The sequence below is a fragment of the Alternaria arbusti genome, assembly GCF_024043155.1.
Source record: "Alternaria arbusti strain BMP 1465 chromosome Unknown scaffold_6, whole genome shotgun sequence".
NCBI lineage: Eukaryota > Fungi > Ascomycota > Dothideomycetes > Pleosporales > Pleosporaceae > Alternaria > Alternaria arbusti.
The window spans coordinates 1,176,212-1,202,551 of record NW_026249946.1 but is presented as its reverse complement, the minus strand read 5'-3'; the positions used below and the strand labels follow the sequence as shown (position 1 = coordinate 1,202,551).

General features: G+C 52.9%; 8 protein-coding genes across 8 annotated transcripts; 5 read left to right on the top strand and 3 right to left on the bottom strand.

The window, feature by feature from the left end:
* Positions 1 to 73: 73 nt before the first annotated feature.
* On the top strand, positions 74 to 1,429 carry J4E86_005618 (uncharacterized protein; the record flags this gene model as incomplete). The annotated part of the gene is made up of 1 exon (XM_051446151.1): positions 74 to 1,429. One exon carries the CDS (start codon positions 74 to 76, stop codon positions 1,427 to 1,429), a length of 1,356 nt encoding a protein of 451 aa, XP_051302918.1.
* Positions 1,430 to 7,112: 5,683 nt separating this feature from the next.
* J4E86_005617 (uncharacterized protein) lies at positions 7,113 to 8,559 on the top strand (the record flags this gene model as incomplete). Its single annotated transcript, XM_051446150.1, has 3 exons — positions 7,113 to 7,146; positions 7,200 to 8,047; positions 8,098 to 8,559. 3 exons carry the CDS (start codon positions 7,113 to 7,115, stop codon positions 8,557 to 8,559), a joined length of 1,344 nt encoding a protein of 447 aa, XP_051302917.1.
* A 1,430-nt stretch (positions 8,560 to 9,989) lies between these two features.
* Positions 9,990 to 11,490, top strand: J4E86_005616 (uncharacterized protein; the record flags this gene model as incomplete). The annotated part of the gene is made up of 5 exons (XM_051446149.1): positions 9,990 to 10,060; positions 10,299 to 10,390; positions 10,459 to 10,831; positions 11,012 to 11,366; positions 11,416 to 11,490. The coding sequence occupies 5 exons, from the start codon at positions 9,990 to 9,992 to the stop codon at positions 11,488 to 11,490; spliced, it is 966 nt and encodes a 321-aa protein (XP_051302916.1).
* A 2,924-nt stretch (positions 11,491 to 14,414) lies between these two features.
* Positions 14,415 to 15,458, bottom strand: J4E86_005615 (uncharacterized protein; the record flags this gene model as incomplete). Its single annotated transcript, XM_051446148.1, has 1 exon — positions 14,415 to 15,458. One exon carries the CDS (start codon positions 15,456 to 15,458, stop codon positions 14,415 to 14,417), a length of 1,044 nt encoding a protein of 347 aa, XP_051302915.1.
* Positions 15,459 to 18,664: 3,206 nt separating this feature from the next.
* Positions 18,665 to 19,402, bottom strand: J4E86_005614 (uncharacterized protein; the record flags this gene model as incomplete). The annotated part of the gene is made up of 2 exons (XM_051446147.1): positions 18,665 to 18,806; positions 18,861 to 19,402. The coding sequence occupies 2 exons, from the start codon at positions 19,400 to 19,402 to the stop codon at positions 18,665 to 18,667; spliced, it is 684 nt and encodes a 227-aa protein (XP_051302914.1).
* Positions 19,403 to 20,218: 816 nt separating this feature from the next.
* Positions 20,219 to 21,377, bottom strand: J4E86_005613 (uncharacterized protein; the record flags this gene model as incomplete). Its single annotated transcript, XM_051446146.1, has 2 exons — positions 20,219 to 20,930; positions 20,977 to 21,377. The coding sequence occupies 2 exons, from the start codon at positions 21,375 to 21,377 to the stop codon at positions 20,219 to 20,221; spliced, it is 1,113 nt and encodes a 370-aa protein (XP_051302913.1).
* A 352-nt stretch (positions 21,378 to 21,729) lies between these two features.
* Positions 21,730 to 23,643, top strand: J4E86_005612 (uncharacterized protein; the record flags this gene model as incomplete). The annotated part of the gene is made up of 4 exons (XM_051446145.1): positions 21,730 to 21,769; positions 21,826 to 21,998; positions 22,045 to 23,568; positions 23,617 to 23,643. 4 exons carry the CDS (start codon positions 21,730 to 21,732, stop codon positions 23,641 to 23,643), a joined length of 1,764 nt encoding a protein of 587 aa, XP_051302912.1.
* Positions 23,644 to 24,214: 571 nt separating this feature from the next.
* On the top strand, positions 24,215 to 26,169 carry J4E86_005611 (uncharacterized protein; the record flags this gene model as incomplete). The annotated part of the gene is made up of 3 exons (XM_051446144.1): positions 24,215 to 24,471; positions 24,543 to 24,571; positions 24,620 to 26,169. The coding sequence occupies 3 exons, from the start codon at positions 24,215 to 24,217 to the stop codon at positions 26,167 to 26,169; spliced, it is 1,836 nt and encodes a 611-aa protein (XP_051302911.1).
* Between the last annotated feature and the right edge of the window lie 171 nt (positions 26,170 to 26,340).

The following is a 26,340-nucleotide window of genomic DNA, read 5'->3' as shown; positions in this document are numbered from 1 at the left end:
CATCTAAGTTCTTATAGGAGCGTTCCCGAAAGAAGTCAAAATAGAAGGACGAACGTATCAAACCGATGAATGGATGAACACACCCTCAACCATCCTCGCCGCTATCCCAAGACGCCTTCATCTGCAACCAGATCACCCTCTGGCTATCACACGAAAACTTATCGAATCACGGTTTCCAGGTTACAAAACCCATAACGACCTATTCCCTATCGTCACCACCGGCCAAAATTTCGATTCTCTCGGCTTCCCAATAGATCACATAGGTCGAAGTAGGACGGACACGTACTACATAAATAAGGAAACCGTACTACGAACACACACCTCCGCTCACCAAGCCGACACTTTCCGCAACAATGAGAGCGAGGGCTATCTCATCAGTGCTGACGTATACCGACGAGATGCCATCGACAGAAGCCATTATCCTGTTTTCCATCAGATGGAGGGAGCCAGAACTTGGGACCGTCAGCAAGCAGAGAAAGAAGGCAAGACGCTTGCGCAGGTCATCTGGGATGATGTGGAGAAGATTCCCAAGCACGATGTTGCAGTCGAAGACCCAAACCCTCCATTCCACGCCGATCGTAACCCACTTCAGACAGGACATTCGGCAGAAGAAGCAGAAGCCATGGCTGCACACCTGAAACGAAGTCTAGAGGATATGGTGGTCACGATCTTTAATGCTGCAAAGGGTGCTGCAGATACTGCCACGTCAGACGAGCCACTAAAGGTACGCTGGGTGGAGGCCTACTTCCCCTTCACATCACCCTCTTGGGAATTGGAAGTCTTTTGGCAAGGCGACTGGCTCGAAGTGCTCGGCTGCGGCATCGTGTCACAACCCATCCTGAACAATGCCTCGGTTCCCAATCGTGTAGGGTGGGCTTTTGGCATAGGTCTCGAACGCATAGCCATGTTGCTCTACTCCATCCCGGACATACGTCTGTTTTGGTCAAAGGACTCTCGCTTCTTATCGCAGTTCAGCGAGCAGAAAGCCATTCGTCGGTTCGAGCCTTTTAGCAAACACCCTGCATGTTTCAAGGACGTGAGTTTCTGGTTGAAGAGTAGCTCGAATGCTGCTGGTGGCGCCGCTGCTATTCATCCGCCTGCAGGAGGCGTGATTAACAGTTCATCCACCCCATCCTCTGCTCCTACAACTCGATCTGGCACGCCAATCCCACCAGCAGCTCCGGCGCCATCATCCTCCAGCTTCCACGAGAATGATGTGATGGAAATCGCGCGAGAGGTCTGCGGTGATCTTGTGGAGGATGTGCGCCTAACGGATGAATTCGTGCATCCAAAGACTGGGCGTAAGAGCATGTGCTACCGCCTTAACTACCGCAGCTTGGAACGCACACTCACGAACAAGGAGACTAATGAGCTGCATGAGCGGATGAGAGGCATGCTTGTGGAGAGGCTGGGCGTTGAACTAAGGTAGCGTTGGCTGGCCATGTGGTAAGATAGGACGGCAAAATCCGTACGAGTTCGCCATGTCCTATTCAGAAAAGGAGGAAAGGAGTATAGTCTGGTGGCGGTGGTGGCGGTAAAACGGTACGGGAGTCAGGCCGCCACGCAAAAAGAACACATAGGAGATGTCATGAAAATAGCATAGCCACGTGAAGAGACGGGATTCTGTGATCTCGATCGGAATGTGGGGAAAACCGTCAGAGTGACATTGAGGGTGTGATAAAGAACGGAACGGAGCGAACGGACGACTGCCGAATGTAGGTGTGGGTGTTTGTGTGTGTAAGAGAGGAAACTAATGTCGGCTATCGATCCCTTCAATCCTAACGGCGATGTCCACTGCATGATGTGGTTTCTGGGTGGCCAGACTGCCTGAGCATGCAGGACATCACACCCTAGAAACTCTAAACACGACGATATCTGCCGTACGGATTGCCTGACATGCAAAGTGGAGGAGTGGGCGGCGCTTGCATGCTTGCGTATCTCCTGGACGCCTCTTCGAAGCCGGCAACTCACGATGTACAATATACTGTAACGATAGTCGTAGTTCTAAATCAAACGCAACTCTACCATACCACAGGCTCTACTGTTACACACTCAAATCACTGGTACTCGGTACTTCTAGGTCCCAGACTCGGTACCTCCCTGCTGCACCTCCGTTTCTTGTCGACCGCAAGCCTCATGCACGGCACCCCGCAAAAATTCCGATTGAGGAAGGAGTAAAAAACAAGTTACACAAGGTACCGTACAGGAAAATCCTGTTTCTACACGCGAGCAGTCTCAACGTCTTTGAACAGCACTAACGCCTGATGTTGACAATGCAGCAAGAAAAAAAGTTGGCATCACGTCAGCAAAACGCGCGTCTCAGGTTCTGTAATTGTTGGTCGCCCTATATGCGGCTGTGTTATAGTTTGCAGTTGGTGGTGGCCAAGTTCACCGGCGTGTCCTGCAGGTCGCAAGCTGGTGGGGCAAAGGACCCTGTTTTCCCTCAAACCAATACCAAATTTCGACGCGGGTATGCGCCGTTCAAACTTACACGCTCGAGACGCATGCGATAAGACGTGACTTGCAGTTCGCAGCGGCATCCCAAGTAGGCAAACCCAAAATCGTCACGGACCCTGCGCCTTGCTTGCTTACCTGGGAACGCGCTTGTTGCTAGGTTGGCCAAACTAGCCCATAGACCAAAGCACGACATGTGTTTGCCTTTGGCGTCTAAGTTTGGCGCAGGTTTGGTGTAGGTTTAGCCTGGCTGGCGAGCGGCGGACCTCCTAAACTCCGACGAGGCTAGAAGAGACGTCGAAGGAGGCTTCTAGCTGCCGTTCTCCCAAGGGCTACCAGGAGGCACTTCCGTCGCAAAGAAAGATGGGTGTTGCGAATGTTCGCTTAGGATTTGGAAGCTTTTTCGGGGTCTTGCGCAGGGGCTGATGTGGCGTGGGCGGAAGTGCTGCGATCCTGCTGTTACTTTTGCGCCTCAGGCTTCCATGCGTCTTCGAGAAGCTCTCATTTTGGAAGGGTGAGCTCTGTTTGCTTGCTTTGTGGAACGTAAGCCTTCTGATGCTTTCTTTCTTTACATATTGTTATCCCCTCCTACACGTCTAGTTCGTCGTATTGATGTCAAATTCAAGGAATGCTGAAGTCTGTGTTGAGGCGGCTGGCTGATGTTCTCAAATTCAGTGTTCTGTGCCACATGTATACATCGCCGTGATCCCACAGTAGGGACAACCCATGCCATCGTCGTACACATTAACAGCCGGTGCGAACAAGCAACTGCCGACCTTGCAGGTAGCGAGGGATCGCATCTTCCGTGCGATGTAGCACTTCTCAACGGCTGTTGCAGCATGTTGACGATCATCCCATATACATGGCAACTCGTTCCCAGGTACTCGTCCCGTAACAATCCCCCCCACAAACATCAAGACAGCCACACGCTATGGCTCGAGCACGATGGGAAGAAGTTGTTCTTAGAGAAGATTGAGATCGAATTCAGATCGACGATTGTTGAGTAACGGCGAGTGGTTTATCTTTGCTTTTCGGTATCAGGAGTTTGGTGTCTGGGCAACGGCCAGCTGCAAGGATGTAAACTCTCGTAACGTTTGAGTATCAAAGTAAGAGCTGGGGAATTGTTCTCGCCGTACACGAAAGCTGTACTACCTTGATGCCTGCTGTGCTACCATATGACAGTACGATATGTTGCAACAAAGATAACGTTAATGAAGCGGATGAGGTTTGAAACGAGGTGACGGTGAGTCGTATTTAGCCAGCTTGTGTGTGATAGAGGTCCGATTTGAGCCGCATTAATTCGGCACGTTGTGACGGTTGTTAAGTGTATGATTCGAGTGGGTCCATGGAAGCACTAAAGTCATTTCCTCGTCGAACCGACATTGGAACACGGACGTGTTGTGCTTGACATTGCGCCATATCCGCAATGCTCAATAGAGACTTCGGAGATGATGTTGGTAGTGATGCGCAATAGTAGTGCGCTACTAAGAACAGATCATAACAGTTCGTGGTATGCTCTGAATCTGCACCTAATAGCTTAGTACGGTACATAACCGGTGGGATTGATCATCATATAACTGCGCAAACGATACTCGCGTTCGGTGCAAGATAACAAGGCTATGGCGAGCAGTTCCCTTGAAATGTTTGAACGGAAGAAGGCCCTGTGCGTTTCCCTTCTTGGTGATCAGGCGAAGTGTGCCGACTCCCGCGCCTTGGATGATGGAGTGGCGCTTTTTTTCTCAAACCGATCGGAACCGGCACATAGCAATCAAAACGAGGGCACGCATTTTCGACGTGATGTCATGATATATGGGGAACGGCCTATTTCTCACATGTGCAGCGGGTTGATTCCTTCAATGCCCGATCGACTGGTGCTGTAGCAGCTGTACGCGAGATGATCTACTCGTAGGTAACGGACCAATATTGACTGCACGATGAGCACCGTTCGCTGCCTGCGAACCAACCGAACGTGATGATATGCAGCCTGCACTCAGAACAGTCAGTCAAGAGCCAGGGTGCGATGGAGCCAAGACGTCCCCTTTCGGGGAAGATGGGCCAGGCGAAAGTATGAACAGCAAGACGAACCGCACACCAAAGTGCTTTTGATAAGGAACAGGCAAGACGGTAACCGCATGTGGTGCAAATCGGACGATATTGACTCTGCGAAAAAAAGTTGGTGGCTCTCGTGCAGCAATCCCTTGCTGAGACTGGCCCGTTCACTGCGTCGCTTGGCGTGAAGTCGGAAAGCACTTGCATGCAATCGGTGCGCGAAGGCCGAAATTGAGTAGCGCAATGTACCCAGCTATAGTTGTGTGCATATTGACGTGACGAGGCATCGCCTTTTGAGAGAGCACCGTCACTATCATCCCTATAGGCAGATAGGGAGGAAGATGAGCGCACATGTCTTTCGCATAATGTTTCGTGGGGGTCAACGCTCGGCTGTGGTGTGTGATAACTAGCCACCGCACGGATACCAGAGTGAAACGGCGTAGTAGGCTCGGGAGAAAGAGGCAGATGCGGCACTGCACGTGTTGTGTTGAAGCTTTTGTGGTCCGCAGCGGACGGGAATCGCAGACAAAGTGCAAAGCGGGTCTTTCGATTCGCTTTCGTGCTCGCAGCAATGTCGGCGTGAAGGGACGCAAGTCACGGTGCTGCTCGCGTAGGCGTATGAAGAAGGAAGAACTAGGCATGGGCACTAGTATGGCGCAAAGTTAAAAGATGGAGAGACAGTGTCAGGGACCCACGGCAGCTTGGACCAGGACTCTACCTGATCCCACGCAACCGTCGAGCGGAACCGGCAAGTGACAAACTACAGACCGAATTAGTACCAGGCGTACGCTAGACGTGACTCTCTTCCATGAATCCTTCACCGAAGGATGTTTTTGGACCTTCTCCGTGGGTAATTAAGCGACGGATTGCGGCCCCCGCCTATAGCTGCTGTGTGGGAGATTGGGACTCGACTTGTCGAAGAGTCGCTGAGATGACAGTACAAGTGATGTGAGGGGTCACTGACTGGAGATCATCGTCGTCGTCTCGAGTGTTGGCTAAGAGGGTGCCCAAACATGGGCTTCGGTGGAATATGCCGTCTCGCTCACGGTATTTGGCCGTCGTGGAGTGGAGCGGAAGCCCTTGCCAGGGCAGCGTTGAAGGGTCGCACCAACGCGTGCAATAAGCTTTGAGCGTCATCGTCTAGAAAAGCTCGTAGTTTTGACGAGTCGAGCGGGTGCAGCTGTGCCGTGATGACCCTGTTTCCGGCCCAGGGATGCCACGAGGCCGCTTCCGCAGCCAATGGTGCCCCCCTGCTAGTTCTAAACGTTCGCTTGCATCTGCCTTGTTCCTGAGGCGCTCCTGCCTCCCTCGCCCCGAACTCACTGACACCAACGTCTTCGCCGCGTGCCGGCCAGAGGCGCGCCGCTGCACAACCTCATCTGAACTGCGACCGAGTCAAATGCACTACGCCAGCACGGGGCACATGTTTTCTTCTCAACAACATGCACATCACTGGTGCTCCGTACCTCGCCACCAGGGCCATTATTCAGTCGCCAGCGACCGTTTAGCTGCGTCGCCCTGTTCGCAGCTGGTGGGCCGGCTTTCCTACCGCTTTGGTGCAGACCACCGGCATTGATAAACCGCCTGGCATATGAGCAGCCGGTCCGCAAGGCGACGATAGATGATGATAGTCGATTAACTGCATCAGGTCCGTTTTCGCTGGCGCTAGACATGTTCACCTGATGCTTCAGTCGCGCGCTGCTACTCGCCTCCACACTATGCTGCAGATCAACATGTTGCAGCCAAAAGGCACCGTCCGTCGCAACCATGCGCTGTGCTCGATGCTAAGGGTGGTGCCGCGCTGTCCATCGTGCAGATCACCCTGGGTATTAATTGCGTGATGCTATAGCCTACCCCACGAATCGCCAGACATGCGAGGTTAGGCTCGCGTTTCACCCAACTCCCGCCAATCCCACCTGGGACGCGCCGCCGACAGCCTAGACACTTTTGCTGTTATTGGTACTTCGCGTCTTGCAGGGGCCCTCCTCGTTGCTGCAGGTATCAACACTAGTGCTTGTGAGCCACACTTAACCCGCTGCAGTGTCTTTTTTACCACATACATGCAGGGAAAGCCTTCATGTTTGACGTGCCCGCCTCCCGAGTCTCACCAACCTTGTACTTCAGACAGTGAGCCACGGCAACCTCAAACGTCCGTCATGGCACACATTGCCAATTGCATGCGCTCGGATTCCGAAAAGTCTCCTGTTTATATAACTCTAGAAACGTCCTCCAGGATGGTAAGCCACTCTGCTCCACTCCACATTGCAATGAACTACCATTTGCCCCGACGTTCACGCTCACTCAGAGACATTCAGGCTACTCGAGACTCCCAATCGCCCACCATCTCTTCTCACTCCAAGAGCCCCTCGCTGGCAACCCTCCAACAGCCAAGCACTTCCAGATACCAACTTTGGCCTTCTGCCAAAAGCCCTGTCGGATTGCCAAAGCACAAAGAATCTTCTGACAAGCTGGCTGCCCTTTCAGCTGGTCGTTCTGCCACTTCTCTCAGTGACACTGCCGTATTGCCTGAGAGCAGTCTACCCTTCTGGCAGCGTACTGGATCCTTGTCAAGAAGGAGGAAAGTCAGTGTGCCTGAGCTTGGAAACACCATGACTACCGTTCAGGAAATGTCTATCGACTCTCGTAAGTATAAACTGACATCTCTTCATCCGAGCCATGGCTGATAATCTGTCCAGCAACCATCCCAGGGAGACCACCTCTTCGCAAGCTTTCTTACGAGGCTTTTGGTCACGAGAGATCGTGCAGTGCTCCCGGCTCCAACTGGAGGACGGGACCCTTTGGCGATGCCATGATGGCCTGTGTGACAGGTCCTTCCCCTGTCCCATCTCAACACACCAACGGCCCTATGTCCTCTGATCTGCCCAATGCTTCTGGAAGACCATTGTCACCAATCCTCAGCCCCGGTGCCACACCCAGACCTTATCTCAAGGTTCAGACCGCCAACATCGACGAAGAATCCGACCTGCGCCCACAAGTACCGCCTAAATCGCCAGCCGTTGAACGCAAAACGTCTCCAGCTCCACTCATCCTGAACTCTAAAGCAAGCCGACCACAGCTGACTACGCCTGCATCAATGACCTCGGGCGGTAACACACCACTGAGTGCGATGGACCTCCGACGATCACCCAATGGCAGCATTCCTCTACCTACCCCGCCCTCGACCTTTACCAATCCTTTCTATGCATCATCACCCGCTTCGAACCGAGGCTCACCGCGTACTGAGAGGAGAGATCCTATTTCATCGCAGAGTTCCACTCATAATCGAAACATGTCTGAATCGTCCATCATGGAAAGAGGTCGACCTAAGCGACGCAACAGCAAGAGAGAGCGCAGCCGCACCATGTCAGAGGCCAACGGCTCTGAACCTACTCCTGACGCATGGAAACTGCCTGAAGGCATGCGTGTGCCAGAAGCTGCCAGACGTATGAGCGACGCCGACAAGAAGCTACTCCACAAGCAGGCCTATGACCAGGCTGGCAACTTCGAAGTGCTGAACAAACGTGATGTAGCATCACTATCAAGGGTAAGCTCGTCACCGCCTCATCCGAATAACAAATGCTAATCTCACTACAGGAACTCAGAGCACTCGACGAGCGCTGCGACTACCTTCGAAAGACCTACAAATCACTACGTGCCGGCCGCCAGAAGCTGCATGGCCGTATGATTGCTTATCTGAGGCGCGGAGAAACTGTCATCTTCTCACGCGAATCACTTCTCAAACAGGAAGAGGCACTGGCGGAACTGGACATCTCGATCGACGAGTTCATTCTGAAACTAGAGCAAGCCGAAAATCGGCGCTTGCGACTTCGGCAAAAGCTACTCGAGCACGTTGCGGCTGCTATTGTGCTCAACCCTAGCGCGCGGGATCAGGTAGCCGAAACTACTCCACCTCGAAGCCCTGTAAAGATCGACAGCCCATCTCGACATGAACGAAAAGAGACCGAGTCTATCAAGATATACGCCGACGGACACGTTTTAAATCTCTTCTCCGACATTGAGAAGGCCATCGGCAAGATGTGCGAACAATCTTGCTGAGCGCCTCACGACATTCATTTCTTCTATCTTTCCATCGTCGATACCCTCTTCCTTGCCTTGACGGCGTACCATTAATTTCGACCCCCGGACTTCTTACGACTTCCTTATCTGTATCATAACGGCTCAAGCATACTTTTCTCTTACCATTACTCGTTCTTTTATTCCAGGGTGGCCCCTTGACATTTGTCCATACAAAAGAACGCTCATACCATCGACATTCTGCTTTATTGTATACGTTGGCATATATACCCGAGCTTTTGCCCATCCTTTCTGTTCTTCGAAGTAGTCTTTTGCGCATCAATACTTTCTCTTACATCACGATGTCAGGAATGGCGATGACCATGTTGGGGGCGTTTCATGTTTGAGCTTTGACAAGGGCAGGACGCTATTGTGGCGCACCATGTATCTAGGTACTACCTGCAGGGGTAGATGAATCAAGAATGACATTTCAAAGCCAAGTGTTTCGGTCTCTTCCCAATAATCCTGGTGGCGCTGATCGTGCTTAGAGCCCATGTCGAGACATCGTCATTTTTCCAACATCTTGCTCGGGCCTTGTGTGAGATATCGCACTGACGGGTCTGGTCCGTACGGCGTCCAGTTTATGTCTTCCAGGCCCGGGCTGTGACGTTTGCTGTCACGACGATAGTAGGTAATCTGCCTGCGAGCGCAGTGGGGCAAGTGCAGCTTCGGAGGAGTGCGCATTCTAGAGCTCGAATTGTTTCACTGAGCTACGTAACGCACGTGGCTAGACTGGCGTCCTTGCTATATGATGCCCATTATAGGCTGTTTCGACGACATCGCAGCGTCTTGAGAGGTGTCCGGTGAAACGGGCATACGGTGGGGCTGCGAACATGAGAGGGGACTGCCCAGAGTATTGTTTCTATAGGTTGCCGGGGTGTCTATAGTGTTACGCGGGGATGCACAGTTGAGCACCCGCGCAGCAGTCACATCAATTTCCTTGTTCTCACCCTAGTTGAGCTGGAGACGAGTTTTGCAGAGTTTTCAACGTACATTGCGTCGACATCCATTGACCTGTGCAAAGATGTAGGCCGCGCCCAGAACACAGCGGGCCAGATACGGATCTCGGCCGCCGTCAAGTTTCAGAAGCCGATTAGAAGACTGCAAGGCCTATCCCAACAGACGGCACGCATCGTGCATCGATTTCCCGCCATCATCGAGACTTCAGGCATATTTGCCGTTTATCAGAAATGACCTCTTCAGCAGGTGCGAAAGTCGGCATGTTGGTCGAGATGGAGCAAGTAGTCGGGTGAGAGGGTCCGCTTCCACCTGCCGCGGCCGGACGCTCCAGTCTCTTTGGGTCGGCGCCACCTTTCTCCGCATGGTCCGTGCCCGGCGAAAAACCTCACTTCTTTGGGCGACGACGTGACTACCTATGGAGAGCCATAATTTCCACCGTCACACTCACCACCATGGCTACCAACAGCATCAAGTTATTGACCGGCAACAGCTATCCCGAACTCGCTGCTCTCGTTGCCGACCGGTACGTTCAAGTTCTTCACTCTTGACGCTCTTTCGAAGCTGCGACTTGGCATGCAGCTGCCCAACGACTGCAACATATTTACCCCCACCATCATGCAATAGCAATGGGTATCGCACAATCCGCAAATTCATTCGGCTTTTCTCTGATGCTTCCTTGTTTTTTCTTCTGAAACCGACGCAGAAACAGAGCCTCGGGGTGTTAAGCACGTGCCCCAACTGCATCGCTAATTGAGTCACAGACTCGGAATCGAGCTTACCAAGATTCTTGTGCTCCAGTACTCGAACCAGGAGACTTCCGTGACTATTGGAGAGTCCGTTCGAGACGAAGATGGTATGCATCATCATATCTATACGGGATCGAGTATCGCTGCGTCTAGTGCTCGGCTTACCACATCGCAGTCTTCATCCTGCAATCCACACCACCAGGCGACATCAATGATGCTCTCATGGAGCTGCTGATTATGATCAATGCATGCAAGACCGCTTCCGCACGCCGCATCACCGCTGTGATTCCAAACTTCCCGTATGCCCGCCAGGACAAGAAGGACAAGTCCCGTGCGCCAATCACCGCAAAACTCATGGCAAACATGCTTCAAACCGCCGGTTGCAACCACGTCATCACAATGGATCTTCACGCCAGTCAGATTCAGGGGTTCTTCAATGTCCCCGTCGATAACCTCTATGCTGAACCCAGCACGCTCAGATGGATTCGCGAAAACCTGGACGTCAAGGACTGTGTCATCGTCAGTCCAGATGCGGGAGGCGCCAAGAGGTAAGACCACACGCCCTATCTGCTAAAAACTCCCCCAAGTCTTGGTGCCGAGTACGGCAGTGAGCAGTGGTACAACGGCGCGAAATCAGGACCCGAAGTCTTACTCTGTCCCATACTGAACTCTCGGACTGTCCTCCGTAGAACGACTTCTAGAATCTGCTAGTACTAACGCATTTTCAGGGCAACCTCGATAGCGGATGGCTTGAACCTTGGCTTTGCCCTCATCCACAAGGAGCGCACGCGCCCCAACGAGGTTTCGCGTATGGTGCTAGTCGGAGACGTACGAGGAAAGACGGCTATCCTGGTCGATGACATGGCCGACACATGCGGTACACTTGTCAAAGCAGCGGACGTTCTCATCTCCGAGGGTGCAAAGGATGCTCTTGCGATCGTCACCCACGGCATCCTGAGTGGCAATGCCATTGAAGCTTTGAACGGCAGCAAGCTCAAGAAGATCGTCGTCACGAACACCGTACCCCATGAAGACAAGAAGGAGTTGTGCGACCGCATCGAGACAATCGATATTAGTCCGACCGTAAGTAACTCCCTACACTTGGGAAAGATACCGCTCTAACGGCACACAGCTTGCCGAGGCCTGCAGGCGTACCCACAACGGCGAGAGTGTTAGTTTCCTCTTCAAGCACGCGCCCGTCGACTAAGGGAGGCATCATCATTCGGTCAACGGCAGTCATTTAGCATATGAATTAACGGCGTCACTGGCGGTATAGGCGTTAGGATCAGCATCAGGACTTGGACTATTCTTCAGACGACAGACATCATGAGTCTATGAAGATCTGCAGATCGCCTTCAGATCCCGCATCTATTGGCGAAGCCACTGCTGCAGCATGAGGCGTCGCACTAAGTGCATTAATGAAATTGCACGTTTCTATAACATCTTCTTTCCGCTAAACTCGTGGCAGGTGCTTCTAAACTAAATCCGCTGTCAGCCGGGTTGACATGCATGCGCAAGAGGACGCCATGGTGAGGCACTTGTCTAGTCCGTCACGTTGCGCGATACGAACTAGCGAGTTAGCTGCTTTTAGCATGAAGCAGATCGAACTTTATATCATCGTCAAACTACACTCTCCCCACGCACAAATAAGGTTTCAAGACCTGCGAGATCTCGCTGATCTTTACTGCGCATGCTCAAGGTGCGGGATCAATCACCGCTAGACATCGCTTACAGGCATGTACTGTACTATCACGATGCATGTGCGTCGTACTGGCTTGCGCGGTGACAGGCTTAACATGCAGCCACAACCAGCACCTTTAGACTGACATCAAACGATGATCGACAAACACGCGGAGTATTGTACTCTCCCGGTTAGTGTTACTTCGACAAGTTCGTACGCCTCAGCCACCTCCAGACACGCTCCACATATCGCAGCCAGCATACCCTAAGGAGGATTGTGTGACCAAATGCGGTAGACTCCGAGAGCTCCACCTGCCACTACTCAGCGACCTCCTCCACCCTCAGGATTCAATCATTGTTATCAGTAATCACCTCAGATCCTGCCGAGTCAAGTCGCCTTTATTCCCGAATTAATTCCTACGACTGCTGAAGCTCCTCGGAGGTTTCAAACCATGATGAAGATCACGATGCTCACCTTACCCACCGATCTTCCGCGCCGATCCGAGGGTGAAAGTGGTCCAAACGCGTTGCTATGTTTAACTCGTGGGTTGAGCGGAGGTGGAATCTGGAGATATCCGTGAAATGCGGATTTTAACTTTGGGGTTTGACTATGATCGGACTTGTAGTTTTTGCATCCACCGATGCCGAAGTTCTGCCACCGCGTCGGCATGGCTAGTGCGTGGCTGAAGAACATGTTCAAACAAGCGTTCAGTGCTAAGCGGCTGCCCGTCCAGAACGGTTCCACGCGATGCAACGGAACTCATGGCCGCTTGTGTTTCGCCGCTCGTAAGGGCGCGCCAGTCGAGTGGCTGGGCTGCGCATTGCACTGAATGTGAGAGTTGTGATTTGGCTGTCTCAATGCGAAGTCATTTTGACCTGGCTGAGTTCGATATGTTTGAGAGGCGGTGAGCACGACAATTTTTAACAAGATGTCGCCGTTTTACTACGGTGGAAGATGCGGTCAACATTCTCGCGATGCTTGGCAGCCATCGCGCAGGACGGTTCACCCCACAGCAGCACTGACCATCAGATGACCACCATCCCCATACCCTTTATCAACGCTATCGCACGGCTGAATGCGAATGCGAGGTCTTTCAGCCAGCGTAGATACGAACTACAGTTCTCTCTCAACCCCTTCGAATACGGTTTCAATAGCCTACACGGCTACCGAGCTGCCTCAAGAATACACGCAGTCTACCCCTTACGACAAGGATATACCGCGTAGGCACACGCGCGAGAGCACGCAAGTAGATCCCAAGGGTTCTCCGACATGCAAGCAAACGCAAGGATCTAGCATCACGCACCACCAGCACCCCAGCTACCCATAAACTCAAAGAGCCGGAAGAAGCCAAACGAACGCACGAGACAATCCCACTCCCCAAAGACCCCCCATGCCTGCCTCGCATCGAAGACACAAGTTTCCCAGGTTCCAGATTCCCCAAAAACCCGCGGTGGAAAATTAAAGTTGTCCTCACCCCAGGACGGACCGAAAGAGCAGAGGAGCGGGTGAGAACTTTATATGGCGCAATCGTGCGTCGCAACGCAACACATCCCTTCCCTTATCACATGCTTTCCGCTTTCCACCTCACCGGATTGAGAGTGCAGCCAGCCTCGTTACGGGTGCCATTGTGTCTCGAAATGTAGCGGAACCCCCGCGTCAGGGTCCAGGTGATAACTTTCCTTCGACGGTCCGAAATGGTGAACTTTGATGTATTATCATACGACTTTTGGATTCTGGATCTTGACCTGAGGGGATAGTCTGGATCTTCCATTGTGAGTGAAGGGCCGATTCGGGGGGCGAATATTGTGGGCGGAAGGGGCAAGGTGAGACGGTCTTTTGGGGTGGCGTGAGGTGGGGGTGGACCGGTGGAGGTGGGTTGTAAATGTATGAAGATGTTTCGGTGTAGAGGGTCATGTGGAGAAATGTGGTATCGTCGAAGTAAGGGTTTGTACCGGAGTAGCATGTGGAAGGAAGATGCTTGTGCCTGAGGCCTTATCACTGGGATGCGGGCTATGGACGTAGAAGAGTTACTCCCGGGGTATATGATGTGAACGTCAAGGAGTTTCTCTTCTCGATAGTTTGTGTGAGCTTTTATGAGAGTTGCGGCAGAAGGACTGGACAAAAAGTCAGTGTTGTTCAGATGTGATAGGTTAAGACAAAAGCGCTTGCTCGGGAGATGTTGTGATGGTGCACTTTGTACCACGCGGGATTTTGGAGTGAACATCTGCGTATCACGTCTTGTATAGATGCTTGTTGCGAGCGACGCGATTGATTGTATCTACGTAGACCGCATCGAACAAAGTATATGTCTACGCGATAAGCTTGATAGTCTACCTTCACAGCTTGTTCATCACGTACCGATATTTTTCAGTATCAACAGTGATCTCAAATACATCTAAAGTGTCGAAGTATATACATATTCAACCCCTATTTACAACGACTCTGCTTTCTCACCAACCCAGCTCACTAACAAGAGCCTTGGTCAGAATCTCCGCCATCTCCGCATGTGTCGCAGCATTGGGATGGTAATCACAACCAACGTCTGAGCCCTGTGACGGCATATCCACCAGACTAATCTTTGTGCTGTTTTGAAGTTGCGCAACCACAGCGTTCAATGCATTCGTCTGCGTAGTCTTCTGCGCTTGACCTGCAGGGTATCCGTCGCCAAGCATAGGCGATGTCAGAAGGAAGAAAGCCGCAGCTGGGTAGTGTGTCTTGATCGTCTTGACGAAGTTGACCATGGCAGCGGTGTATTCTGCTGGAACAATCGGGTCGCGAACGCCGGCTTGATAACCAAAGTCGTTGGTACCAAGATTGATGACTACAGCATCTGGTGTGGCGTTTGCGGGAAAGGTGTAGCTGTTCAGTGGATCGAGAGCGCCGTATCTGGTCCAGCGTTGAGGCATGATGTCGCTTGGATCGGGGGTGGGAGAGACGTAGTTTCTCGTCAGACCGATGCCGCTCCAGGCTATGATGTCGTAGTCGGCATCTAATGCGTCGGCAGCCAGGGCGGCGTAGGTCTTGGGATTGTTCTCCACAGCGGCGCTGTTCACGCATGGGTTGACGCCATCGAGGCCGTAGCCCACGGTGATGGAATCTCCAATGACTTGGATCTTGCGCGAGGCGTAGATGTCTTGACCGAAGGTGCCGTCCGTTGTTACGTTGCCAATGGTTATGGTGCCATATGAAGCTTCTGATCGTTTCCGCAGTTCGACCGTGTGTTTGCCGTTATCGAGGTCAGCGGGCGTTTTGATGGAGGTGCCATTAACATCAGGAATGACAGTCGCTACGCCATCGATGGTCAATTGAGCACTGTTGGTGCCGCTTGTGCCTTCGATGCCGATGCTAGCGGAGGAACCTGTAAAGGTAAAGGATACGCCGGTTCCGGGCCATGTCAACTCTTGCGTGTCCGGATTCACACGTCCGAGGAATCGAACGGCCGTGACATTGTCGATGGCCGCTAGTAGTACGAGAGGGGATACGGAAAGCTTCATGACGAAATCTGATGGTTTGAAAGATGCGCAGCGCGTCGTGGCACTGCGACTACGCACACATTTATACTGTGCAACACTGTACTTAGTATCGAGGCTAACACGGAGGACCTTTACTAATCTCGTAGAATAGTAAACAACTTCCGGAGTGACCTGAATCGTGGCCTCCGAATAAATTGCACAGGACGAGAAAACCGGGTAGCCTTTGGAGAACTCCGAGATCTTTCTACAGCCACGATGCTACTGCATGTTGCGTAGCCATAATTGGCCAAGCATTTACTTTGCGATATTGCGCATGACACTAGAACAGTGTGGTAGTCGTAAATTTTGAGAAGATGCGGGGGTACAGCAGTGGGTATGTGGCAAGATGACCGTTGCGATGACGATCGCGGACCTGGTAAATGATGCACTAAACTGAAATGGGAATGGTGCGGAAGACATAAATTCCACGAACGAAGGCTGCTCTCGTCCTTCAGTCCGAGGACATAGCTAAATGACGATGGACAACGCATTCTAGCACATAATGCAGAGGAATTCGTTGTAAGATATAGGAATGAGGCTCGGAATCTCGATCGCACGCTGGAGTATGCCTTCTTTGCGTATCGGCTTCAGACGGAGCATCGGCATCACTGTGACATGGGAAGCAAGATTGACAAGAGAGCATAGTATTCTCTAAGATCAGAGCTACACCAACGAAGTCTGCTTCCAAAGTTTTCAAGGTGACGTTTCCATCCACATCCACCTCAAATTGCGACGATTAACATCCAGCCTATGAACCCCAGGGATCATTTACTTCTCGCGCAGTCGCTCCTGCTACCAATGGTATGTACGCATCGGAAAAGGCGATGCGCGGGCGTTGACGCGGTCTTTCAGTTCCTGAATCTCGGTGTGTTGTAGATTCCAAGGACATGAGACAGGTAACCGAGCTTGACCTGTGCGACGCCGTTGGCAGAACGATAGGACATGAATGGATGCGAAATGATAGGGATCACACCCCTCAGATCTGGAACTGAATGGAGCAGATGCATGGCTAGAACGAGGATATGGAGAACAGTCGCTGAATGCCGATAAAGAATGGAGATGTTGAGAATGAAGGTAAAGATGCGAACCCACTCGGTAGTGAAGAATTTGGAGAGCACAGGGTGCGGCCCGAGGTATAAGGATAGGATATCGATAAAGGAAAGGCGATACGAATGATTCGATAGCCGGAACTGGGTCGGAGTTCCGATGAGCCGAGTGCACTGGCTGCAGTATTGATGATGGTGTTGAGTTGGTGCGAGAAGGTATTGGAGTCGAGCGCTCCAAACGACGGAGATGTTTGTATTGATGAAGATGGTGATGATAGGAATATGATAGCGATGAAGAGAACGAACATGGCGATCTGCTTGGGCTTTGCACTCTGTCCATCGCCAACATAGGCGTCTTCGATTTCCAGTTCTTTGGTGGCGAGGCAAACGATGCTCTTTGGCGGCAGCAACTGGTGAGGGAGTCGGGAGGGCCTTTCAAGGACGACCACGAGGCTTCTTGGGCTACTGATCTATAGCCGGCGGCGAGACCTTGGCTACCTTGGTGGCGGGGCCTGCCTCATCGTCTTCAGAACGAGGTCGCTTCAGCTGAGGCTGTCGAGGATACATGTGTCAAAGAATGGTGATGAATGAGAGTAGAAATGGAGTAATGACACTAAGACGACGGCCTGAGTGCGCCGAAAGATAAAGCGGATATCTATGGTCGTTCCGGATACATATGGTCGTTCCGGATACATATGGTCGTTCCGGATACATATGGTCGTTCCGGATACATATGTCGAAGAATGAGGATGAATAAGGTAGGGATGCCATGATGATACTAAGAAACAGTCAGTAGGGCATCATGAAGCCACAGAGAAAGAGCATACCGTGGTAAGAATGTTGCCAAAAATGCATGGCTTCATCGCAGGTGTCTCGCAGCTGCGTCAGACCGGACATACTCGATGGTGGTATCGCTGAGCAGAGCGTTGCTGCACTGCGAGTATCTGACTTCCTCTAGGGCAGTGTTGCCAATGGAGGGATGAACAAGGTAGAGATGTCGTAAGAATACTAAGAAACGGTTAGCATAGCACAGAGAAGTTGTAGTGTCGGATGCATACCGTTGTAGCGATATATCCGATAAGAGCGATGTTGCATTGTGGACACATGACCCCCTCGAGGGTAGTGTTATCGATCATGGATTGACCTCGTAGTTGCGTCAAACCGTGGTGTTCTTGTAGAAGCCTTCGATCGTGGCAGGATAAGAGCTGGCGGGGGAACGATGGCGATATCGATAGACTGGATAAGAATGTGCGAGATATGGCGGTATGAATGTTGTAGTGATACTAAACAACAGTTAGTATGACATGAATATGCTCTGGGATCAGATACATACTGTCGTAGCGATGTTGCTAGTGGAGGAGTGGTACGAGACCAATACGCTTTTCCGACTGAGAAGAGATACAGCGATTGCACTTGACCTTGGCGTAGCGGCGCTTGCCTTGGTAGTTCTCCTTGGTGTGGCTATACTTGCCGCAACGAAGACAGAAGAGGTCGCTGCCCCAGCCCTAATCTTGCGCCTGGCTAAGCCACTCGAGATAGAGCCCGCTTTGTACTCGCTGTACTTCTGGAGCTTGCTGAATACGTTGAGGCTGTGCTGTGCGTGTTCTCGTCCGTAGCGATGGAGTGATGAAGATGTGGTGACGATATAATAACGATAGAGACAGAGTGTTGAGGTATCGTGGTGATGAATGAGAGTTGGAAGCGACATATGATGATAGAAGTGAGGATAGTTGACAAAGAAGAAGAATGGGTCGTATCTCAGATGAGTGGTGTGGAAGAGATGTGATGGAGGAAGAATGGGAGAAGGTAAATAAACAAACAAAGAATACAATGGAGCATGTGAGGAGCGAGCTTGTAGCGTGCCTGACATGTACCCCCAAGAGACATGTATGCACGAGAAGTAGCACATGGCCCTCGATCGTCAGTAACGACTCAAACCAGCAATCTGCTTTGCAGGCGCCACAGGACGACAAATCCTCACCAACACACTCGGTAAGAAGTTCACGATACTTAAATTCAAGATCTGAGTCGTAAAATCATCAATTGAACCTGAATGAAAGCACCTGTCTCTCACTCAATTCTTATTCAAGCCTCTCCTAATCCTCCAAAACTCTCAATCCGCATCTCCCAAACCCACCTTTACTACAACACCTTGAAGCAAACATAGCTCAAGAACTTATCATTCAAATCACCCTTGTCCGTACTCCTCAGATCCGCATTACCGGGCCAGCTCAGGCTGAGGAAATCTGATTCAACGCCAGGAGTCTTGCGGCAAGAGTTGTTGCTGTTAACGAAGGTATTAGCTAGATTCGCGAAGAGATGAGGTCTCAGAACATACGTGAAGAACTCGCACAAGAACCCCGGATCCGGCCCGATGGAAGATTCCCTACCAGACAGTTGCGCGCAGTCAATATCTGAACCGCCTGGTTTGGTAAAGTGGTGCGAACATGCGCCGTTCCAGTTGATGTCGTCGCAGACGTAGACGCCGGCCAGATCTTCAGGCACGGGAGACACGGAAGCTGATGGCGCTTCTGGCAACGGCGTAGACAAGGTCGCTGTTACAGTGACCATGGTGGTCGTCATGACGATATCTGATGCTCTAGGAACAGGAGTCGGAGCCGGGGCGGGCGCAGCGGAAGAGCTCTCGGCGTCGCCTCCAGCGCCTAATAAGTCTCCCAGGCCGCCCAAAGCATCGCCTCCGCCCAGAACGTCACCCCCGCCTAGAACATCGCCGAGGGGGAGGCCTTGTCGCTTTGCAGCTGGATGTGCAGATTCTGGTACGTATTCTGAGGGGATGAAAGGATGACCTGGGCTCGGGGGCAGGCTTGCGGCGAGGGTGGTGCCGGTTATGAGAAGGGTGGTGAGGATGGATGTATACATGATGAGTGATTTGCTACTGTCAAAGTAGAGAGTATGATAGGACTGAAATGTGAATAGGACGCGCGTTGTCTAGAGGAACTATAGAGATTCCCGGTCTACTTGTACTTCTCGTGAGTTGTACGTCTCGTGGAGGTGAGAGCATCTTTCTTCCCAAAGCAATATGAGACGGCAATTTCTTTTTCTGTGTATCAACTGTCACGACACTTGCTCTCTACCGGCTCCGTGAGACTCGGCGGGTAGAGTTGTGTAACAAAATGCCCGGTTGCACTGATCACCTGCAGTACGCGACCAGTCTGCACGTAGGCTGCGTGTATCCCTTCGAGGACTTCTGCGGAAACGTAGTCTTTAAAAGTGCGGGTGGTGACTGGGAGGCGCTCGATTATGTGCGCATGAGAGATGCATGTCGACTGAAACGCAACGGCAGTGCTGATTCAAGTCGAGTACAGTTGAGCACTTGAGTGCGCATTGTTGGTGAGGTCCCGTTTCTGGCACTGGCCCGCTGCGTCGCGGCAACGTCTTTCGCAAGGTGCAACAGCCGGCGGATGAAACGATGGACTTGTAAACAGTCGACTTGCTCTATTCTGATAGTAGACAATAATTGGGTACAAGAATACTGACAAGTTCCTCCCGAGTGGTGGTATCATATGCGCTCCAATAACGCGACCAAACAAAGTGCTGTAACGCTAACAAGACGCCGCCGCAATGTACCATGCCCAAGACATGGAGATTGTGTAGACACTCGATGGAGTGGGGGACGGGTATATGAACGACAACGGGTAATCAAAGCGATCTAAGATATCCCTGAGAGCGAGTGTACTACGCCGCTGATCTCTCGGGTGCTTCTGGTCGGTCCGGCTCGTAGTTTGTCTCGCCCAGTGACTCGGTAGGTCCAGAGACAGAAGGCGCTGACGGAGCAGCGGCACTTGGACCCCGAGAGGCTGCTGCGTTCAGGCGCTGGTTCAGAGCCTCTAGAGCGAGAGCACGTCTCCTTTCCGCCTCGGCACGTGTGGCTCCTCCTCGACCGCCCTTGCTGTTAGGGTTCATGATGCTGGGTAAACCCCCTTCAGCCCGGGCGCTCGCCTGTTCGTTGCCTGCATCAATATCCTGATCTGAGAAGGGTATGCACACTTTGAGCGACACGAGTGTGTTGTAGATGCCGTCGGAGAGGGCGCCAACGGGGGTTTGTATGGGCTCCGGGAAGAAGTGGGCGAACGAGAAGGTGTCTGAGGCGTCACCGCGGATGACAGAGCCGTCGCCAGTTGCGGTAGACGATAGGGATGGGCTTATGCGATAGAAGCGGAGGTAGATCCAGGCAGTGAAGAAGCCGAAGTATGCCAGGAACATGGCCGTCTCGGTACCCAGTATTATGCCGGAGATCGTGTTGGTGAGGAGGAAGATGGCAGGGAAGTGCTTGACGCGCATGCGGATGAGGCCCTTTGCGATGGCAACGGTGTGTTCGGGGACGAGCTGCTTGAAGGAGACGAGAAAGCCGGCTTGGATGGCAATGCCGCCAGAGATGGTCGTGCGCCTATGCTTGGTCAGTACAGTGCATGGGACGAAGGCCGAGTACGCACATCAGAGAGGTCTTGCCCATGACCAGGTAGCCGACAATGTAGAGCAGATAGGCGAGCATGTTGGGGATCATGGCCACGAAGAGCATGAACTTGGTGAACTCGTGAGACCCCCACGCTCTTTCCAGGTAGCGTCCGCCATAGAAGACGGTGAGTCCGGTGGTGATGAGGCCGAGGAGGTTCTGCTCCACCACCGTCGCCAGCGCGAAGACCCAAGGATACCACGGCACCGAATAGCGGGGGACGATGGTAAGCCACGGGACGCCGTTTCCCACGCCGATGATTGGCTTCTCGATCTTTTCCACCAGGTTGGCGTTGGGTCGCAGTGCGAAATTTACCAGCGTAAAGAATACGACGGCCGCCAGCACGCCCCGAGTGAGCGGGGGCAGGTTGATGCGCGCCATGGTGGGGAGAATGCGGCGTCTGGAGGCGGGAGGTGAGGCAGGCGGGCGTCCTTCACGTATCGGCCCGGGCAGGTCCAGACGGGCGGTGGAGGTGTCTTTGGTGAATTGCGCATGCAGGCGTGGGAGCTGGGAGCGTCTGCATGTGTTGACGGCAGGGATCATGAACGACGCTCGGACGGAGATCCTGTGGGGACTAGCGGCCGCCAGAGTGCTGAGTAGTTGCAGGTAGCCTTCGATCCTCCTACCAGCTCGACGACGACCACCACCACGAATCGCGCACCCAGCACGCCCCGCCTATCCCCGACCCTACGCACTCTGCTCCCCGGCGCATGCAGCGCGTACAGGATGCGCCATGGCGGAGACTCTCAGCAGCAACGCGATGAACTATCTCGGTACACGTCCCCAGCCCACGCCTCTGTTGGCCTGCATGACTGACGTCTAGGTGCAGTATGGCGATATCTTCAGGAGGCCGGATTCGGTAATGCCGCCCTGCAACTCTCGCGATGCTGGATCCGCGACCCCGACACGCTGCCCTTTGCGAAGAACATCGAGCAGCACGCCCTCATCAGGCTCGTCCAGGACGGGCTGTGCTTCGACCAGCTGCAGGCCGAGGCTTGCAATGTACGTCGCATACACGCGCGCGGGAGGCTGGTACTGACGAGCGCAGACGGAGCCGCGCTACAAGTTCGGCAGCGACCACGGACGACCCTATTCGGCGCGCAATGGCAACCTCTTGACCCTCGACAAGGGCATTCCCGCACACGAACTCGCCGCCGAGGCCAACGGCGCTGTCCAAGAACCCCCGCCCAAGAAGACGCTTAAGCGCAAGAAGACGAAGCCCACGAATGGCGTCGAGCCGCGCCCCGAGCCCCAGGTCAACGGCGATGCCATGGAAATCGAGCACAACGGCACCACGCATGTGACCAACAGCGTGCGGGCTGAGTCGGAGCCCATGGTCTCGGAAGCCGAGTCGCCCTCGCTTGCTGATATCCCCATATCCACCCTCAGCATCGGCCAGGACGCTGAGATCCAGACAGAGGCCATCGCTGTGGCTGATCTCACTCCCGGCATCGTCTCCATCCCTCCCCCCTCAGACCCTGCCTGCCTCATCGAGCACACACTATGGGGGCCCATAGACTCCCCTGTACTGCTCGCAGCCGGCAAATCCCTCCTCCAAGTTCACGTTGTGAGCAAAGACCCTGGCCATGAACCCCCCACCCAGCATTTCGACATACCCTTACCCGTCGACAACTTCGACGTCACCGCCCTGTGCTGGCATTCCGACAACGAACTCACCGTCTCTGTGCGCGAACAGCGATCCAACGAAGTCGGCGAGAAGATGATGATGGACAAGCTCATCAAGCTGACCGAAGGCGGCCAGGCCTCGCAGGTCATCTCCTCCACTGCCGGCCTCATCAACACGCTTCGCTGGAACCCCGAACGAAACCTGCTGCTCTCGATATCAACAGACGGCGAAAAGGGCTCCATCAAGGTGTGGAAGAACGATAGCGACTCTATACCCGCATGGACCGAATTCACCGACACGGCCATATTCGACGCCCACTGGATAAGCGACTCTGCTTTTGTCGTTTGTGGTATCAAACTTTTCAAGATCTACAACGTCAATGACTCCTTGACCACCCAGCAAACCCTCGACACTTCAGTAACATGGGAGACGGTCAAGTACGATGCCGCGTCTAGCATCATCGCCGTGCTGGGTATTGAAGACAGGAAGTACTATCTTGGCATCCTCCACCCCAACGACTCCATACAACTACAGGTCCACGAATATCCTGATGAGTACCCCACCGATCTCAGTTTCCGCGTAAAATCAAAGACCAGCCACCTTACGAACGGTTCTTCGCTGCCCTCTGTTCTGCTTGCAACGAGCTCCATGGCTGGTGCAACGCGCATCTGGGATGCAAACGAACCTTTCAAATGCGTCAAATACCTACCTACCACGGATGGTACGCAGGCCTTTAAGATTGCTTTCTCTCCAGACGGGTCGCTCTTAGCTGCTGCAGGTCCCGATGCCGTCACTGTTTGGAATGTAGAAAAGAGAGATGTACCAGTAGCCTCGTGGCGCGCCAGTGAAACCCCCAGCGACAGATGGAACCCTGGCATAGACGGAGAGTACAGTCTTGGTTGGGATCCAGATAGTTCCAGGTTATCTATCGCTCTTGGAAACCAGGTATGCAAAATGCGAAGAGAAGATTTCCAATTGCTTACACTACTACAGATTGCCATCGTCACGGTTCCGAGGTAGTACCGGGGATCGTCTATGGAACAAACTCAATTGCAGCTCTGCGGCACAACTATCGCGCCGCTCCTCGCAGGGAGGTTTCAGCTGTATTGCACAGGACGGACAGAAAACTATCCAGGGCCGAACGCGCAAGTCTTCCCGGGGATATTCCGCGATCGCAAAGTCACTAAGAGCGCATTGCGGGATGTAGCGGGACGCATGTGGAGGTCTGGGGTGGCGCCTCGGCCGAGACAGATGCGGAGGCCGTCGCGCTCTGATAGGCTAAGTCTAGTGGTGGAACGTCAGGCCGTCTGCTGAATCAGGCTGATAATTCGACGTCTCGACGGTCTCGCTAACGCTCCGCCTACTGCTTCGGCACTTGTATCATACCGCCAACCCTGACGATGGTGAGGGGTGTAGGTGGCCGTACTTATAACGGTTCTTTGTCGCCATTTTGCGGCCAACATCATCTGGATCGTTTCTGTCATACTCTATACTACTACCTACGCTGGCCAGTCTAGCTTCTGAATAAACCATATAATTTGGATACCTGTCGCGCAACCACTACTACTGTGTAACTCGTTCTTTCTTGACGATGTCGGCAGTACCTAACCTTCCTATCGACGCGCCTGGCATTTCCATCAGCGAGGATGCCAACGGGCTTTCAGCGAAGCCGCCTTTCAAGCTCAACGATGCGCCTGTGGAAAACTTGCGACGTCTGAGAGTTGTTGTTATCGGTGCCGGATACTCGGGCATCTATTGCGGCATTCGCATTCCAGAGAGATTGAGAAATGTCGATCTTATCATCTATGAGAAGAATGGTGGCGTTGGAGGGACCTGGTACGAGAACAGGTAAGCATTCCTTCTGTGACTAACCAAGGTCTTCTTACTGTTTCGCAGTGCATCCACTGACTTGATCGCAGATATCCCGGTTGCGCATGCGACATACCATGTAAGCAAGCTTGAACTTACGGGTACAACCACGGCTAATAATCTACAGCACACTCATACCAGTATACGTTCCAGCCGAACCCGAACTGGTCTTCTCTCTATGCCCCGTCTGCGGAGATTCAATCTTACCTCCAAGATGTAGCGCACAAGTACTCCGCGGATCGCTTCATCAAGCTACGCCATGAGATTCAGGCATGCCACTGGGATGACAAGACTGCCAAGTGGAACATCACAGTGAAGAATCTCGAAACAGGAGATGTGCTGCAGGACAAGGCCGACGTACTTGTTTCTGGTAGGGGTGGTTTGAACACACCATCTTGGCCTGAGATAAAGGGCTTTGAGACGTTCAAAGGCGAGGTCATGCATTCGGCAGTCTGGAATCAAGCCTACGACTTCGACAACAAACGAGTAGGCGTCATTGGTTCTGGTTCTTCTTCCATCCAGATTGTCCCGTCGTTGCAGCGTCTACCAGGTACTCATATTAGTACCTTTGTGCGTAGTAAGACGTGGATCTCGCCTCCCTTTGGCCAACAGCTATGGGACAAGTACGGTTTCAATGGTTCGACGATTCCCCCAGAGCTTCGCGATCGTTTCGCGAACGATCCCGAATATTACCACAAGTTCAGGCTTTCAGTCGAGGAAGATGGAAACGGCATCCATGCTGTTACCATGAAAGGGACTGAGTTGCAAAAGGGCGCAAAGGATATGTTCCATCAGCACATGAAAGAGAGGCTGAAGAGCAAGCCTGAGATCTTCGAAGCACTCTTGCCCTCCTTCTCGCCAGGGTGCCGCCGGTTGACGCCCGGTCCAGGCTATCTCGAAGCCTTGACGCAGCCCAACGTCGACTTTGTCACATCGCCCATAACACACATTTCCGAATCCGCAATCCACACCGCCGACGGGAAAAGGCACGAAATCGACGTTCTCGTGTGTGCCACAGGCTTCAAAGCCTCAGCCCCACCTCCATTCCCTCTAACCGGCAGTAACGGCCTGCCACTTGCTAAGAAGTGGGAGGACCGCGCCGTAAGCTACCTCTCACACTCCGTATCTGGCTTCCCCAACCTCTTCACCATGCTCGGTCCCAACGCCGCAATCGGCTCCGGCAGCCTGACGTGCATGATCGAGACCCTAGGCGACTACATCATCAAAGCAATCCGCAAGATCCAAAAAGAAAACATCGCAGCCATGGTTGTCAAGGAAGCGCGCGAGAAGGACTTCATCGAATACGTCGACGCCTACTTCCAGGGCACTGTCTTTGCCGACGAATGCCGAAGTTGGTATAAGAACAAGGGAACGGGCGAGGTCGTTGGGCTCTGGCCGGGAAGTACGTTGCATTGCATTGAGGCGATGCGAAGTCCAAGGTGGGAAGACTTTGACTATGTTTATTTGGATGAGCTCGAGGGACAGAGTGACGGTACCGAGCTGCATGGTGTGGGGAAGACGAGCAACAGGTTGGCTTGGTTGGGGAATGGGTGGACTAGTGCGCAGACGGAGGGCAAACACTTGGCGTGGTATTTGTACCCCGAGTTTATGGAGAAGCCTGTTTCGCCACTGCCGGAGGAGAAGGAGACGTATGCTGTTAGGCCGTTCTCTTATTGAGGGAAGGTGGAGAGCAATGGCGGTTACTTGACAACGTCGAGCCAGTCGACACTTGCAAATTTGATCAAAATCGAGGCTGATCTTTTCTACGATGGAGTATCGCGGCAGGCGGCCCCGCATTGCACATAAACCGCCATATTCTTGGCATACATATCGCTCACTTCGACAGAG